The sequence below is a fragment of the Octopus sinensis genome, linkage group LG7, assembly GCF_006345805.1.
Source record: "Octopus sinensis linkage group LG7, ASM634580v1, whole genome shotgun sequence".
Lineage (NCBI taxonomy): Eukaryota > Metazoa > Mollusca > Cephalopoda > Octopoda > Octopodidae > Octopus > Octopus sinensis.
The window spans coordinates 37,600,842-37,619,375 of record NC_043003.1 but is presented as its reverse complement, the minus strand read 5'-3'; the positions used below and the strand labels follow the sequence as shown (position 1 = coordinate 37,619,375).

Below are 18,534 nucleotides of genomic sequence, written 5' to 3'. Positions count from 1 at the left end.
TAGAGAAACAAATCGAGTGAGTATGGGTCTTTGGGTGTATAATAATAAGAGAAAGCATGAGTGGAAGTGAAATGTGAGAGTTAGTAACTGCTAAGTCCCGGGGAAAAATTTAAGGGTCAGTGTTCAGTTCTGGTTTCATGAAATTAAGAAACTGATATAAATCTTCCCTTGGGTAATCTACTGCATGGAAGATTCCCAAATAGTCTAATATAGTGGTTCTCAACATTTTGGAGCTCAGTACCATTTAATGTAAATGTTGTTTTACAAATACCCTTCAACATACACAATTCTCTTGTTTTGCAAAATAAAAAATTTATTATCCACACTGTACTATTTTATCCACTATGTACTTCTTTTTAGATAACTGAGTGGGCGTGTGCCTCTTCTGTTAAATTTTTGTAGAGATTACTAAAGGTAAGGACTTATATAATGAATTTATGTTGGACCTTGGCACATCACCATTCATGTTTCTGCTCACTGATAACACAATTTTCTATTCATGTTTTAATCCTGACAAAGTATTTTTTTCTTTTTAAGTGTTTAAACTATGAGTATTTTACCCAGCATCCCTACAGCACCACCCCTTGACATCTGTCACTCCCTTGTGATCTCTCAGTGCTCCCAAGAGGGTACCACCCAACCAGGTTGCTAGTTGGTTAGTTCACCTAATCAACAGTGATTAAGGCACTTAAATGTGCTTCCAAGATTCATATAAAGCATATATAATGGAACTGATCTCAAGACTGTTAGTGTTCCAAACACTGTTAATGTATCCATTCAAACAGACTGCTTTTACAGGCTGAAAATGTAGCCAGTTATCAAAAGTATTGGCCAATAAAGGCTATAATGTTTCACCACTGATAAACCCTGATTGAGTAGACCTATGATCAAAGGTTTTCCAACAGTAACCATCCCGTCATTTTTTCCAAGGCTACTACATTAAAATTTTTATAAGACCGTAAAATGTGATTTGAGAGAAATTTGGCTGTTATTTCTATCAGGGGGAGAAATCACAAAGTGGCATCTGTGTTGGGTTCTGGCCATTATAAGAGAGTTAAACAAGTTGGTTGTTTGGGATATAATACAAAAGGATGATCAATGCTGGGTTGTGAGGAGTAACTGTTAACTCTTTTAGGACCATATTTTTAGCAAGTCAACTGCCCAGGTTTCAATTAATTTTTAATACAACTAAGATTTTAGGCTGTTTTTGTATTTGGTTTGCAAGATTCTTGATGTGAATTTGTGTGTTGAAGCAAATTTTGTTGTGTCATTACACCAATAATGATAACACACGCACAGGTTTAATTCCACTTCTTTATTGTCAGTGAATTGGTTAAATATCTAATCAACTAACTAATCAATTGTTTGTTTAATGTGTTGGTTAAACAATTAATTGTTTGTTAGTCAAAGTCTTTTTTGTCGCTGTTCACAATCTTTTCAGTGACTTAGTGATTTACTCTCTCACTCCTGGCATCATGACTCTCCCAATACACAATAAGATTTTAGGAGTATTTAATAAAATATCTGTAATATCCACCCATATATTTAATGGATCTCAAGTAGAATCAGCATGACACAGTATTATAAAGCCAGACCTTTGAATTGTAAGTAGAATCCATCCAGCAGGCTCTCATACAGTTTCTGTCTACCTGGTTTCATGCACATGGTATAACAGAAACTGATACTGCCCAACATGTCACACAGTGGAACCAGAACCTGGTCCTCATGATTACAAAGCTAACCCCTTAACCATACTGAGGGGGAAGGAGAGACAGAGAGAGAGTGTGTGTGTGTGTTTAGTGTCTGTAGTTATATGTATATATGGTTTCATGCTAGTTTCCAGAAATTTGAACAAGGCAGACTTCAGCAGATTTTCATAAAAGTTGATCAAAATGTTCACTTTGCAATCATAAGATGCTGGATTTGACCTCACTGTGTGACACACCTTGATCAAGTATCTTCTACTATAACCACAAGTCAACTAACATCTTGTGGGTCAAATAAGGTAGACAGAAACTGTATGAAAGGCTATCAAATAGACTACATCTGGAATACTTAACCCTCTCATTACTGTATATATTTCGAGATGCTCTGTGTTTCTTTGAATTACTTTAAATATAACAAAGAATTAGTAAAACAACTTAGTTATCATTCAGCTAGTGTTATGAACATAAATTGTGACTCAGATTTGGTGGAAGATTTTAATTCAAAACTTATGAAAACAAGACATTTGTAATATAGGGCCAGAGCCGGTTTCAGCAGGGTTGGTAATGAAAGAGTTAAAAGGCCAGCTTTACCACACACTACAATACTGATTCTACTTGAGGAGAATTCCAGCAGGTTACCAAGTTCAAAACCTCTTATGAATGTTACTTTGAGAAGGAAGATCTCGACCAGTCTGATCTGGAGTATATTCAGTCATTTACACCATAACACAGTATTTTTTCTTCTTTTATCTTCTAGTCAGGAGGGAAATCAGTGCCCATGATCCTTCACATTCTAAGACTGATAAGAGTGAGAGAAGTATCCTCAAACTGGAGACTAGGTCTGAATGCTTTCAGTGAACTCTGTACTAAATGTGCCAAAGGTACCAGGTGGTTGGTGGAACACTAATTTGTAGAAACCACAGTGAGATCTATCCCACACAGAAGGCTATGAATGTAAATCACTCAACTGGTGGCCATATTATTGTGTGTTCAAAATCTCAAGGCACCAAGCTTGCAGAATCTTTAGAGAGTTGGAAAAATATTTAGCAGTATTTGTCCCAAATTTTTACAATCTCAAGGGTCAATAAATTAAAGTACTAGTTGAATACTAGGGTCAATATAACCTACTTACTTCCTCCCATTAAAATCACTGGCCTTGTGCCAAAATTCAAGATGTTATATCTTCAAATTTTACAGCCAGTCATTGCAATGTTCTACTCCATTAAAAAAGATTTGTAAATTTGCCTGCTTGCCTCATCTTGCCTAGCTGACAAAGAGGTCTCCAAATAAGTGTATCATCCAGCAGTAACAATATGACAATACACAAAACCAAATTCTAGGCTTCTAGGATTTGGCTGAAAGTACTGGTAACTTGAGCAGTTGCTTGGGACATTACATGTTTAACAACACCACATCATATTTGGGATGTTCGAAGAAAAATACTAAATAGAACAGGTACTTTATTCTTACTTTTAATAAATTGTGATAAATGCTTCATTCCGACATTTACAAATTGTATTACTTGTGAAAATTAAACAAAAAAAAATTAAAAAATTAAATAACTGTAAGAGCACCAAAATTCTGCTAGTCCAAGGTTCCAGCAACTATAAAACCAGTCCAGTCTAGGCTTAAGGAAAATATTGGAGAAGTTTTGGGACAAAGGTGAAAGCTACAAATTGAATATCTAGCTAGAACAGAGCATGAGACTAAATATATATATAACATACTTGGGTGACACTTTATATCAATGTGTTGGATTTTTACAAGTCAAGTGATTCATTTGTACATACCCTACAATGGTTCAAACTATCCAGTGACCATACTAGCCTTGGCAGCTGGCCAAAACAATTAAATCCTTACCAAAAGTGTCAGCAATTCATATCTTGGCTTACTCTACTTAATGTTAAAGAATTACCAAAGGTAGTTGTTGAGAAGAAATGACTCTTAATACTCAAAGAGCCCACTGAGGACCAGTATTTAGTTTCACGGCCTAAAGCAAATGAGAAATTAATCTTCCTCTGGATAACACTATCAATTGTAATCTATCAGTTAACATCCCCATATGATCTGGTACCTATGTCTGGCTTGAGACATAGAGAATAAAATATCTAGCCCAGAAGTACTGCAAAATACTTGCAGCAGATTTAAACTCACAAACTATGAGACAGTAGTCCAATACCTTATTCATATAGCCATTTTGCCTGTACAAGAATACGAAACAACTTTTTTATGAACTTTTTTTTTTGTTAAGTCTTAGGAGAAGGGACTGAATGCAACACCTTTGCAGATCCTTAAAATAACAGGGGAAAAGGCATCTCTCAAGACTGATGAGATAGATTCAGTTTATATTCAGATCGGATATCTAAAAGTCAGTATCGACAGGAAATACAATGGTGGTAGTGATAGCAAGGAGAATTCCAGCAGGTTGCCAAGTTCAAATATCTCCCATGAATTTTTACTTGGAGAAGGAAGATCTCCCCAGCCCGATCTGCTCAAGACGTACTTCACAAAAAGACAAAGAACTTCAATAAGTAAGTAGTGTCTGTCAAAAGACTTGTACAATATCGAATAACACATGAAAACTAATCATGTGCTTAAAACCATTGTAGATGTCTTTGTCAACAGCTTTTACGATCGACATTTCTACATTATCTATATGAGAATTATCGTAAAGTAAAATGCAAATACCTTGAAACTATATACAAAATTGAAAATATTATATTCATGGAAACTGGTTTTTTTATGCTGTAATCAATAACCAAAACTGGAGAGGGTTTTTTTTTTTACATAATAATCAATATAAATTAAAAATACATATTGCTATATTTCCACTAGAAAATGAAATTAAATTTTTCCAATAAATTACAATGACTGATGATTAATTTTTTTTTTCTTGTCAATTACAAGGATTAAGAGATTTTCTTTGAATTTTAAAAATTGTGTTTAAAAATAGCACTGGCTGAACGACTACTAATAATTCTGCTGTTTATGTGTGAATATGTGTGTGTGTATGAGAGAGAGAGAGAGAGAGAGAAAGCTGTAAGAGTTGGAAAGTATATATTTTATACAATGCAAACATTATCTCATGTCAAACTCAATATGTTAGGTATATATAATACTATATCATATCATGTGTGTGTGTATATATACACACACCTCTCTCTCCAGCCAGGTCACCTTGTACCTCCTCTACAGCAAGATACCTGTTTCTGCCTCCCTGTCCCATTATCATCTGACACAAGATCACCTCCTCCAATGCCTCCTCCTCTCTCAAAAGATTTTTGTCTTGCAAGTTACTTGGTGACCCTTATAAGTGCTGGTGCCACTTAAAAAGCATTCTGTCTACACTGTAAAGTGGTTAACTTTGGAAGGGCATCCAACTGTGAAAACCTTGCCAAAACTGACCTGGCCTGTGCTTGTGCTATGTATAAAGCACTAAGTCCACTCTGCTGGGTGGTTGGTGTTAGGAAGGGCATCCAGCTGTAAAAATCCTGCCAAAACAGACACAGAAGTCTTGTGCATGCTTCTGCCCGGCCAGCTCCTGTCAGACTGTCCCACCCATGCCAGCTTGGAAGGCAGACATTAAACAATGATGATGATGATGAAACCACGAGTCCCATTAGTTTGTTAGTTTGTTTTTTTTTCTAATGTTAACCCAGGACTATTTTATTCAGAATCACTCACCTTCTGGGAGAGTAAGGTGTAACCTGGAGAAGACTTGGTTCTTATTTCTAGCAGTTTTAGTCAATGTGCAGAAGTCCCCTCATTGGTTCACAGGAGGTACAGCTTCATTTAGGGATATCTGATAATTTTCTGGATCTCATAAAGGTAACATCAACATTGAGAAGCCAGTAATCTAAAATATAGACACTTGGTCCCTCTTTCTCATAATGTATTCTTCATATTCAGGTGAAAACATACAAAGCTAAATGCTTGGTGCAAATGAAAAAGAACTTCAAAGCAATTTCCAAAAATGTAGAGTGGGTTAATCCCAAAAAACAGTGTTTATCCAAACAACTATGCTAATAATGATTTCATATATCAGAAAGCCAAAGATTTGAAAGAGAGGGAGTGTCACCCTCAGTATACAACTGGTATATAATTGGCCTGGTAGCCAATATGAAGAGTAGTTAGAGCAGAAAACACAATGCTTGTAGTATTTGTGTCATCTCAGTGCATTCAAATCCTACTAGGGTCAACTTTACTTGTCACCCTTTTAGCATCAATAAAATAAAGTATCAGTCTTGGGCATCGGACTGGTGGAATTGTTAACATTTCCAAGTGAGATGGCTTGCAGTATCTGTCATGACTTTCTGCCTTCTGAATTTTGGGGAAGGAAGCTTAATATTACCCAGTCCTCAGTGGAGTTCATTCTGCTGTAAGCACTCAAGACAAATCTCCAAATTGAGGATGGCATCCTTCTTTCTTCTAGTGGAAGTGAAAACAAATAAAAGTTCAAAGACACAGTCGTGGGTGTGTGGTTGAGAAGCTTGCTTCCCAACCACATGGTTCCAGGTTCAGTCCCACTGAGTGGTGCCTTGAGCAAGTGACTTCTACTATAGCCCCATGTGAACTAAAACCTTGCAAGTGGATTTGGTAGGCAGAAACTGAAAGATGCCCGTCATATATATATATATATATAATATATATATATATATATATATATAGGTAGAAGGTGTATGTGTGTAATAGGGGAGGTGTGTGTATGTTTGTGTAGCAAGCTTTAAAAAAAAATACCACCCAAGCACTGGGATCAATTCATTCAAATAAAGTTCTTCAAGGCAGTGCCCCAGCATGGCCACAGTCAAATGACTGCAACAAGTAAAAGATAAAAGATATAGTGCAAGAGAACACAAAGTAAGCCTGATGTAGATATTACAGAGTAGTACTCATATGGATGAAAACTTAAATGCCAACACCTTCAACCAAGGCTAGTGTCTCTGGGGTTGAAAGTTACCTATGAGAATGAGCCTTGTCGAGGATCATTCTACAAGGGTAGAAAGGTAGATTTAAACACCAACAGGTTTAATGCATATATTTACATGAAATACAATTACATAACTCATTTTTACTTTATCCCATAATCTGTATTTTATGCCAGAGAGCCTCCTAAAACTAGACACCAATATATAAGCTTTGTTCGAACCTGATTAGGTTACCTATGGAGAAAACCAAACAATACTAAAGTAATTGCCACAGGCTATGAATCCACATTTTCTACTTTACAAGAATGAAGGACAATCCAGAAAAACAAGACTAAGATATAAGAAATTCACAATCAAGCATAACATATGTGCACTCCTATCATCAGCTGCACAAATGGATATAATTATGGTTCCGACACTTGGGTAGTACCATTCAATCCAATGGTGTCCACAGCATATAAAATATAAATGTTGCCCCAGCTGCACAAATGGATATAATTATGGTTCCGACTCTTGGTTAGTACCATTCAATCCAATGGTGTCCACAGCATGTAAAATATAAATGCTGCTCAGGAATCCATGTAAATACATGCATTAACCCTTTTGATACTAACCTGGCTGAAACTCCTCTGGCTCTATAGTACATCCAGCTGTAAAAATTCTGCCAAAACAGTTACAGAAGTCCAATGCAGGCTTCAGCCTGGTCGGCTCTTGTGGTACTGTCCCACCCATGCTAGCATGGAAGATGGATGTTAAATGATGATGATGATGATATATATATATATATATATATACACACATACACACATGTATGTATTTTTTTTTTATTATCAAAACTGCAAAAACATCACAAAGAAACTACTACTCAGAGTTTCATGTTCCCATTTGTTGGGCAATTTAGCAGCTTTTTGTGATGTTTTTGCAGCTTTAATAATGAAAAAAAGCATATTACTCTACCTCCAGTATTTGAGTACTATATTGTTCCACCTTGTTTCACATTTATGTGCTTACCTATATGTATGTATGTATGTCATTATTCAGTTTTATTTCAAAATTTCTTGCCAACAGAGAAAGAGCCGGTTTCTAACCTAGATCCAAGACTCCTTCATTGGAATTTCAACATCAACAACAGGGTATTTTTGTTTGTTTGTATGTATGTATGTATGTACGTTCATATGTATGCATGCACGTATATGTGCAGATTTGTATGTTTTGTTTAATGTATGTATTCTCATGCATATAGTTGCATATCTAGACATGCCTATAAATAATTAAATGATAAACTTCTGGAAAGTTTTACAGAATTTTACAGTTCCAGTGATGGACTGGATCTATAATCTTTGAATTAGCTTTCTCCTTTCTGGTTTTGAGAAGCCTAATTTCTCAAGATTGTATGTATGTATGTATGTGATTGTTCAGTTTTATTTCAAGATTTCTTACCAATGGAGAAAGAGCTGGTTTCTAACCTAGATCTAAGGCTCCTTCATTGGAATTTCAACATCAACAACAGGGTATTTCTGTTTGTATGTTTGCATATATATAAAAAGGAATACAAAAAAATAGGACAAGAACGCAAAACAACCATACAGTTAGATGATGCAAAAAAGGGACAACAAAACATCCAGACAGATGATGCAAAAAAGGGACAAGAAAAGACAAAGATGAGTCATTCGGAGTTTTCTTTCCTCAGTTGAGTTCCAGATTATCTTTGCAATTTTGGCTGGTTATACTTGAGATTGCTCCAATCTGGCCAGCCCCAAGGGAAAACTAAGCTAAGAGCACTAGATGCCTTGGAAAAAAGCAGTGAATGTATACAAAACAAGGACAGAAAAAAAAAACAGAACAAAGAGACACAAATAAAAATAACAGGACATTAACAACAAGTGTCTTTCGACTAAGGACAAATTAAAATAAGCTGGTGTGTGTGGAAGTGAAACCTAATGGCAGATTTGTATGTTTTGCTTTATGTATGTATTCTCATGCATATAGTTGCATATCTAGACATGCTTATATATATATTGAAATAACAAACTTCTGGAAAGTTTTACAGATTTTTACAGTTCCAGTGATGGATTGGATCTGTAGTCTTTAAATTAACTTTCTCCTTTCTGATTTTGAGAAGCCTAATTTCTCAAGATTGGCATTTAGGCAGTGCGTTACATATCCCAGAGCCCCAATAATTACAGGTATAAACCTGAACTTGTAATCTGGATAGAGTAACTGCATATTATGATGATGATGATGAGTTCAGCATAGGTGTTCTCTTTTTCACTGATCTTCAGCTTTATGTTAACATCCACTGGACAGCTAATTTCCACAACTGTGCACAGTTTCTCTTCTCTATCCCAAATCATTATATCAGGTCTGTTGTGCTTACATTCTATTGAGGTCTTCACTAGGACATACCATCAGTACTCCTTTTTATTATGAGTGGCTATGGCTTCTACTATACTGTGGGTTCTTATTTCTTTGTCCTCGGAATTATCCTTCCAATGGATTTCATTATAGTGTCCTAGCTACAGCTTCATGTCTCATCGGTAGATAACACCATGATGACATTTGAATGTATGTATGTATGTGTGTATGCATGCATGTGTGTGTGTGTTCCCTGTCTTATTATCATATAACTGTAAATAAGTGTCACTGTCATATGTATAGGCAGCGTTATTCACTTCTGGTATTCTACCACAAGGAAATATTACATTGCTTGGAAACAGGTGAGGGTTGGGGTCAGGAAGAGCATCCAGATGTAGAAAATTTGCCTCAATAAACCTCTATCAGACCCATGCGACTATGAAAACATAGACATTAAAACAATGATGATGATGTGTAGAATCAGGTCAATTAAATTGACCTTCGTCTACCTCTGTACACCACAGGTACTTTATCAACCCTGGAAGACTGAAGGGACAAATTTGATCTGAACAGGATTTGAACTCAGAATCTTAATGAGATATATCAAAACTACAATACAGTACAATATAGCCAGTCATCATTTATGAGTGAGTATGAGCTGGGTGCATGTATCATGCTTTTGCTAACTGCTTTAGGTAGCTATATAGTCATGAGCAAACACAGATGTCCACTACCCTTATCCCTCGACCACTGAATGTGACAGCTGGTGGCAGAGAATGCTGCACCAACATCTGGCTGGTGATTATTACAGCAGAGTAGGTTTGGAAAAACATGAAATGAAGTACCTTGCTCAAGGATACAACATGCTGCCTGATTGAGGAAGTGAACCCATGACCTTATGATAATGATCCAAACATCCTGACCACTAGGCCAGGTACCTTCACCACAAAAGATACCGTTAAGCAATTTGTCCAACACTCAACAGTTTTGATATCCATTGCATTAGTTTCGATAATACCAACATTGCCATCATTATTTTCATCATTGTCGTCATCATCATCATAATTATGATTTTTTACGTCTGCCCTTCAACACTAGCATGTGTTGAACAGGATTTTTTTAATAATAGTTATTAATGACCAGATATCTTTCCCGATGCTAGCCCGTTTAGGTATTGCTTACAACATGCAGGAACAGAGTGTAGTCTTTCTAAAAACCAGGCTACACAAGAAGAGCATAGCAACAATTTTTATTTACATCTAAGATAATATCATATGCGTGAAGATAAGAAAAAAAATTCGGTCATAGCATCAGAATATTACACACACACCCCCACACACATACATATATATAGAGAGGTATTTATGTATATCTAAAATCAAAGTATCTGAACACAAAATATAAAAGTTTGGACCTAAATACTCAGAGATATTTTTGATTTTATTTTTATTGGCACTTCGCTTTATCATTTCTTTCCTCCCCAGTCTGCTAATGGTAATAAATAATAACCAGTCCAAATCGTATGTATATGGTTCGATAAGTTAAACAAATCTTTTTTACACTTGGTTTTTAAGCTCCATTTTTTTCCTATTGGTTTATTTATTCTTCTCCGACAGAATTAAATTCTTTAAATTGAAGTCATACTCTTTCTCGTCAAAGATTTGAAGATTCTCGGAAGTCTGGTGCAAGTAAAGCATCAGCCAGCTGATATGTTTATGTGTTAGAAACAAGAACCCGTTCACCATCTATCAGTCACGAGATGGATGCATTTTTGTTTTTTTTTATTTCGTTTATTCAGTTTGATTATTTTCTTGATCAGTTTGTGTTTAATCATGTAATTTGTGGGTGGATTGTAACAGTAAAAACTGTTAAGAGAAAGCATAATTTTACATGAGATGGATACGAACAAGCATGATTTAGCCCCAGTCGCCTAATTAAACTGATATACATACTCGTTTGAATAGGAAGTTATTCAGACAAAAAGACAAATGACACAAAGAAATAGACAGACAGGTAGCTATGTTGAGAAAGAAGTAAAGGTAGATATGAAGACAAATATATATCTCTCTCTCTGCATTTATATGCGCGCATCTGAGTGTATGAGTGGGTGTGCATGCTTATATATATATATATATATATATATATATGCACGCGCACACATATATATATATATATACACACACTCACACATACATACACACATTCAGACATGTGTGTATACGTGTGAGGGGAAAACCAATAGGGAGTTAGATATACAGACAGGTAGGTAAGTAGGTAGTTAGATATAAGGACAGGTAGATTTGTGTGCATGTATATGAGTGAATGTATTTCTGTGTTTGTATGCGTATATCTACCTGCACATACATACATGTATGTATGTGTGTGTGTGTGAGGGAAAACAATAGATAGATACATAGAGAAGTTGATATACAGACAGGTAAGTAGGTAGGTGTTTAGATATATAGACAGGTAGGCTTGTGTACGTGTATATGTGCATGTGATTGCGTGTATGCACACGTTCTTTTTATTCGCTTGCAGGTTTCAGTCACTGCACTACGCTCATGCTGGAGCAACGCTTTCAAAGATTTGATTAATGTGTGTGTAGAAGCAAAATACATAAGTGTATATATCTATAAAAACTAGTTCAGTTCTTGAATTCAATTCTAAAGATGGTAATTTAATGACGTACTTCGGTAGAACACCTAATTCTACCTCCAGTTCACCTGGCTTCCAGGTGACACCAGTAGGGAATGTTACCTCAACCTAACGGGTTGACATCCTATCTATCATCTGTTCAAATGGCTTGGGACTAGATATAAGCACTTTACTGGCCTTTAAAACCCTTTCGAGACCACAAGAGTACTGGCAGATAAATACAAAGAGATACGTAAATAGATGGACAGATAGGTAGCAGAAACACAGAGGAAAGAAAGATAAGGGAAATTGAGATATTTCAATAGAGTTAAAGAGAAAGAGAGAGACTAAAATAAAAGTGGAAAGAGAATACTGATGTACATTCACAGATTTATTATATTAGAGACTCGTAATTAATGGAGAAACAGTTACACCTACACATATGTATGCAGTGTATGTAAATGTATGATTACTTTTTTTTTTGCCAAGCCGCCAAACCATCAATACATAACACATAAAAACCATATGTGTGTACGTATGTTCAAGAGATGAGGATGCTGTTTTCAAGAGCACGAATGAGAAGAACAAAAAAAAAAGGAATGGAATCTGTAATATTCCTTCATAAACATACCTATCGTAAACACTGATACAAACGTGTGTATGTATCAAAATATGTTCATGAGATAAAACATAAGGACAGGAAAATAGATGCACATGTTTATATAGATCTACATGCAGGTTTTTGTGGCTTCACAATATTACAATGACGATGAAATTCGATGGATGTTAGAATCGATGCTTTTAAACAAGTTACACGTACAAACAACGCCCTATAATATAATATATACATACATATCTATCTATCTACCTATCTATCTATCTATCTATCTATACATACATATATACCTATGTGTGTGTGTGTATTTGTGAGCGAGAGAGAGAGAGAGAACTTTCGGGCATATATAATGACAAATAAATGAGGTAATGTTTATATCTTCACGGTGTATTACTGAATTTTCTAAATAGAGGTCGGTTATCTTCAGCCTGCTATCTGTATCTGTCTTACACTCACTCACACACAGAATGAATGTGGGCTGTGGTATTTTTAATTAGCTCACTAATTGTACAAGGGTTCCCAAATAGAATATAGAATTGATGTTGAATCGTAATACAGTTGCGTGACAAAAGTGACTCGCTTATTTCACCCTTGGCCTGCCCAATAAATAACTGCAAGGCAAATTTATCAGAAATCATGAAGATCATTGCTGCTGTCATTACTGTTGTTATCATTATTCTGGAAACGATTTTAATTTAAATAAAACCAAACTTTAATTTTTGATACATGTGTGTGTGTGTATACACATATCCATATGCATCCATATATTCATACATACGGACATGAATGTACATACAAACACATAAGTACGTGTGTGTGCCTGAGTAAGCAGACACATAAATATATATCACAAAGCTACAATTGGTTGCATATACAGCGTATAAAGGGATCCCCAGAACAAGTGATTCCATTAAAAGAATGTGGCAACGATTTTCTCTCTGGATAGGTCACTGACAATCTCATGCTTTCTCAAAGGGCTGATATTTTCCCCTATAAATAGGTGAAACGGGGCGTGTAGGTTTTAACAGGATTACAGACAGTTAAATGCCTGCACTGCATTCATATTCATGATCCATGCAGTTTGTTTTCCAATATATCATGACAATTCATTTCACCTCTATATGCACAACTTGGTAGTTATACATGGAAATCAAAACACAAGCACACACACTCATCAAGCTACATTAAGTCATATATATATATATATATATATATATATATATATATATATATATTGTTGCTCTAAGATATATCACTCACACATGCATGTATCTAGGGAGAGTATGACGATATCATCTTCATCACTAATCTGTTTTCTATGTTGATGAGGATGAGATGGGATATCACTCTCTGGGTCAGTTTTTTTTATACAGATTTCCTGCACTTGTAAATGGATCAGAGACATCTATCACCCAGACATTCTATTTTTGCTGTGGTTTCTATGGCTGGATACGCTTTCTAATGCCAACCGTTTTACATATTGTACAGGGTGCATTTTATCATGACACTAGTAATCAGAGAGGTTAAATCTATCATGGCCAGAATAAGGGTCTTCTCTTAAAGGGTCAGATGGAATTTGTTGAGGCAGATTTTCTACAGTTGGGTGCCCTTTCTGTCACCAACCCTCAACTGTTTTCAAGCATGGTAATATTTCCCCCATTCTTATAGTCATTTTGTGGTTAAAGTCGAAGAACTGCAACCATGCTGGAGCACCATGGCTTGATATGTTTTTCACAGAACACTGGACATGAATGATGTTCATTTACAATGATCATGTGATGTGAAGACAAGGACAGCACCCACTTCATGTATATATTGTAGAAAACACTTGCCCAAGGTGTCACATGGTGGGACTGAACCTGAAACCACACGGTGGGAGGCAAACTTTTGAACCATGCAGCCATGCCTGCATTTTATGAGGAATTCCTGATGAAATGGTTTATTCTTTTGTTCTTTTTACTCATTACAGTCATTTGACTGTGGCTATGCTGGAGCACCACCTTAAATGTGAAGGTTTATCCATCACATTTAAATCATTTAAACGTATTTTTTAATCTCTTAATTGCATAATGGTATGGATGATGATGTTTGTATTCTAACCACCGAAACAGCTGTAGAACTTAGCATGAAACTTTAAAACATCTGTGAAATCTTTACTTTTTTGCTCTTCTAGATTTGCTACTCTGAACACTCAATTTACACATATGCAAATCCATTCTATTTAAGATTATTGCATTTTAATAATATATTGAAGTGAAGGTAGCAAACTGGCAGAATTGTTACAGCACTGGACAATATGCTTACTAGCAATTCTTCCAGCCCATTACATTCAGAGTTCAAATGGTACCCGAGCTCGATTTTGCTTTTCATCCTTTCAGGGCCAATAAAGTAAGTACCAGTCGGGTACTGGAGCCAATGTAATTGACTTGCCCACTAATCTCAAAATTGCTGGGCTTGTGCCAAAATTAGGAAAGGATAATATATTGAAGTTTAACAATATAATAGGTTAATAATTGAGCTCTTAAATTCAGTGGATACATTTTATAGTGCTTAAAATACTAATTATATATATATAGGTTCAGTACAGCCAAATAATTAAGATCCTGGTTTCAATCTCAAGGCAGCATCTTGGACAAGTGTCATTTTCTATAGCCTTGGATCAACCCATACCTTGTGACTGAAATTGGATAGAAGGAAACTGCATAGGAGTCTGTTGAGTGGATTATATTTGTAATTCAAATGGTACAATATTGTCACACATTGTGTAACTGAAAATCACATTGAGGGTACATGTGTTTATGGAACTCTCATCCATTTACGCATTAATTTTGTAGCAGGTTATCCAGTTCATCAAACAGACGAATCCTCTTTGTCAAACGATAGAGATCCATTGTTTGATGATGGATCTCCATAACCACATGTGAATCGTTGGCAATTTTCTTCCTCCGTCTTCCTTTCTATTGGACTTTCCTGTTTCTGAAGAAGAGCATTGCTCGAAGCATTAAACCATCTTTCTTTCCTTCCCTGAGTGCCTGCTAATACTTTACATGTACCATGTCTTCGTATTGTTGGGGTTTTTTTTGTATTTATATTTACTATATATATATATATATATATATATATAATCATCATCATCTTTTAACATCCACCTTCCATGCTGGCATGACACACTCTTTTATATATGTGTGAGTGTGTGTTATATGTGTGTATATCGGTATATATTTTGCCATATCTAGTTATTATCATCATTTTAGGTCCCTTTATTTCCATGCTTGCCAAGGTTGACTGGATGTTCTCCAAAACAGTGTTTTGCCACTTGTTGCAGTCCTTTGTTATCTCTTTTGTGAGGTTTAACTTCTTGGGATTAGCCTTCACCACCAGTTTTTCTCTTCCATAGATTCCTTCCACTTGGATTCCTTGGCACTTCCTTTACCCAACTGCCATCCTCCATACACATCACGTCTCTTTCAGCTATCATTTCTCTAACACACTATACCTGACTCTTCATATGTACCTTCTCATTCACTCACACTAACATTACGCATCCAGCAGAACATACATAATTTCTTTCCAGCTCTTCATGCATCCACCCTCCACATATGATGCTCCTGTTTCATTAACCACACAGCATCACACTCCATACACACACATCAGACAATATGCTCTTCACTAGGAGAGAGGAAAAGGACCCTTTGTTGCCAGCAGGGGTAATAGCTACCCAACCCCTTTTTACTTGGGCTACTATGTTTTCAGAACGGTCTGCTCTGCTGCTACTTTGGACACTTAGGTAATAGGAGCCATCGATTCCCGGGGAGCTCTCTACGCATCTGAAAGAATTTATTTTATATATGTTCCTACTAGTACATTATACTTAGGCATCTGCTACGTACAAAGTCCTTTTCTGTTAGCCTACATGCAATCCTACTGCATGCCTTGTGCACCCATAGTTTATTTATACTGAGCACAAGGTACTGAGTTCCTACCTACCAGTTCTTTTCTCTCAGACTGAGCATGGCCACCTCTCAGATGGCAGTAGAGTCCTGTCTTTGTTCCTGCTAACTACAACTTTTGTCTTGGCTATCTTCAGATTTTTCTTGATAGGATCATCGGTATGCAGAAATTGCCACAGGTAGCCAGTCTTAAACAACCTGTTATGGCCTGAGAACTACAATAAACAGGAGGAGGCTGAGAACTGATTCCTGCTGGGCACCTGTCTGCACACCAAATTCCTTGCTTTCCTGTGCATTGCCAATTTATATGTGTGGATTTATATATGCGTATATAATGGAGGTCGAGAAGATATCTCAATAAATCGGCTAATACATAATGTAGAGCGTGTATATGTATATAAATGTATATGTATATAAATAAAAACGCATACGCGCGCGAGTGTGTGTGTGTGTGTGTGTGTGTGTGTGTGTGTGTGTGTGTGTTGCACAATATAAATTACATTATGTATAAACATAGAATCAGTGTATGTATCACAATGTGACAATTCTTGAGAGAAGTCATATTTTATACAGACAAACAGTAGCACACAGCATCAAAGGAGATTATTGGATAGGTTGTGTGATGGCAAGGAGGAGGCGTCAATATATATAAATTGATTGTGTCGTCCCTTTTCGTAACTGACATGTAGAGAAAAATGGTTTATAGTTATTCTTACCTGCTTTACTAGTCCTGGTAGTTTCGACCATGGTGTATTCTGACGAATATGATCCTCGACGTCGCTGTTCATTTTATTCTTGTGTTATTTTGACCAAATTTTTGGTTTGAGTTTGTTTATTTTTTTGTTGTTGAAGAGGTGGAGGCGACAGCAGCAGTAACAATAACAACACCACCACCAAAACAGACCTTATCCTTCCCTTTCCACCTTTTTCTCTTTCTCCCTTGTACACTTCTGCTTCCTTCCAGGGTGACGTAAGGTTGTTGATGTTAATGGCTATGTTTGTTGTGGTGTGTTGTGAGCTATTATTTAGGGGCCAATGCCGGGCGTAAGTACCCGGGTCATCGCTGATGACACCCAACTGGAAGTGTAGCAGCAGTTTTTATTGAGAACTGTTGTCGGAATGCAAGCGAAAAACAACAAAATTCCCACATATAATATGGGAGCATGTAAGGGAGAAAATAGTAAGGGAAGGAATGAGTTGATAACGGAAGAGAAAGCATAAAAGAAATTGCTAAAAAAAAAACAAAAGAGGATAATGAATCAGATTGAAGCCAAGAAAGGAATAAAAGATGGATAAAATGTTTAGCACAAAAGTAAAAATAGTGAAGCACGAGCAGTTAGGTGCCCGAAAGATAACCAGACGCAGCCATTACCTCTTCCTCAACGCTACATCTGACAACGCGCCACCCTGACTACAACAGTCAGCAGTTTAATGCTATGGAAGACACGATATGCTTTAAAATATGAATTGAAGCAAGATTTCGATATCACTGCGGTATTTTTTTGCTTATTTATTACGATTGCGTTTCTCGTGTTTCGTTTAATTTTGCTTTCTTTTGGAATTTTATTTTTAAAATATTTTTTTACTTAAACGGTTGGCTTGTCGGAGTTTACTACGAGAAAAATCAACGTTTGTTTCTTGTACATTTAGCTGACCCATTTTTGCTCTCAACTTCATAAAATATTGAAACACACTTTTTGCTCTCAAACTCACAAAATATTTGGTACTCTTTGCTCTAAAACGTACGAAATATGCGACAGACGTTGCTCTCAACACACGATATCGGATACACTTTGCTCACAAACTCACAAAATATTGAATACTCTTTACTCTTAAACTTGCAAAATATTCTTGGATGGGGAATATTTAGTGAATACTCCCCATCCAAGATAGCTGACTCCTCTCACACAGTGTCTTCCTATTCTGGCGTACAACAGAACCTGTTTCCACTTAGTGACTCAATTGAGGTTTCTGAAAAGATGATGAAAAGAATATAATACAAGAAATGTTACACAAGATTCAGAACTTTGGTAATATAACAGGGTTAATGAAATATTCTTTTGCACTGGTAATAATGGTTTTGATGACTGATATGGATGATGGTCAAGAAGAAACAGTCTGGATGCTATTACCTGACTGTTCAGATTAAAAATAATGACTGCTGTTGCTTTTTAAAATTTTTTTTTTACCATTTTTACTTCTCAGTCTGTGGACCATACTCATCATGGTTTAGTGTTGGTTTTGGTTGCCGAATTGGCTGTCCTCTTCCTTAAATATAACATACCTTCAACTACATCAACAATCATCATCATTGTTGTTTTGACGTCCACTTTTCCTACTGATATGGA

At 36.1% G+C, this 18,534-nt stretch overlaps 1 protein-coding gene across 1 annotated transcript in view; it reads right to left on the bottom strand.

The window, feature by feature from the left end:
• Positions 1-17,606, bottom strand: part of LOC115213912 (protein FAM91A1) — an 84,886-nt gene extending 67,280 nt beyond the window's left edge. Inside the window, exon 1 of the mRNA XM_029782889.2 lies at positions 16,903-17,606. Coding sequence (XP_029638749.1) covers positions 16,903-16,974 — 72 coding nt within the window. The 5' untranslated portion in view covers positions 16,975-17,606. The remainder of the gene's footprint in view (positions 1-16,902) is intronic.
• Positions 17,607-18,534: the final 928 nt, after the last annotated feature.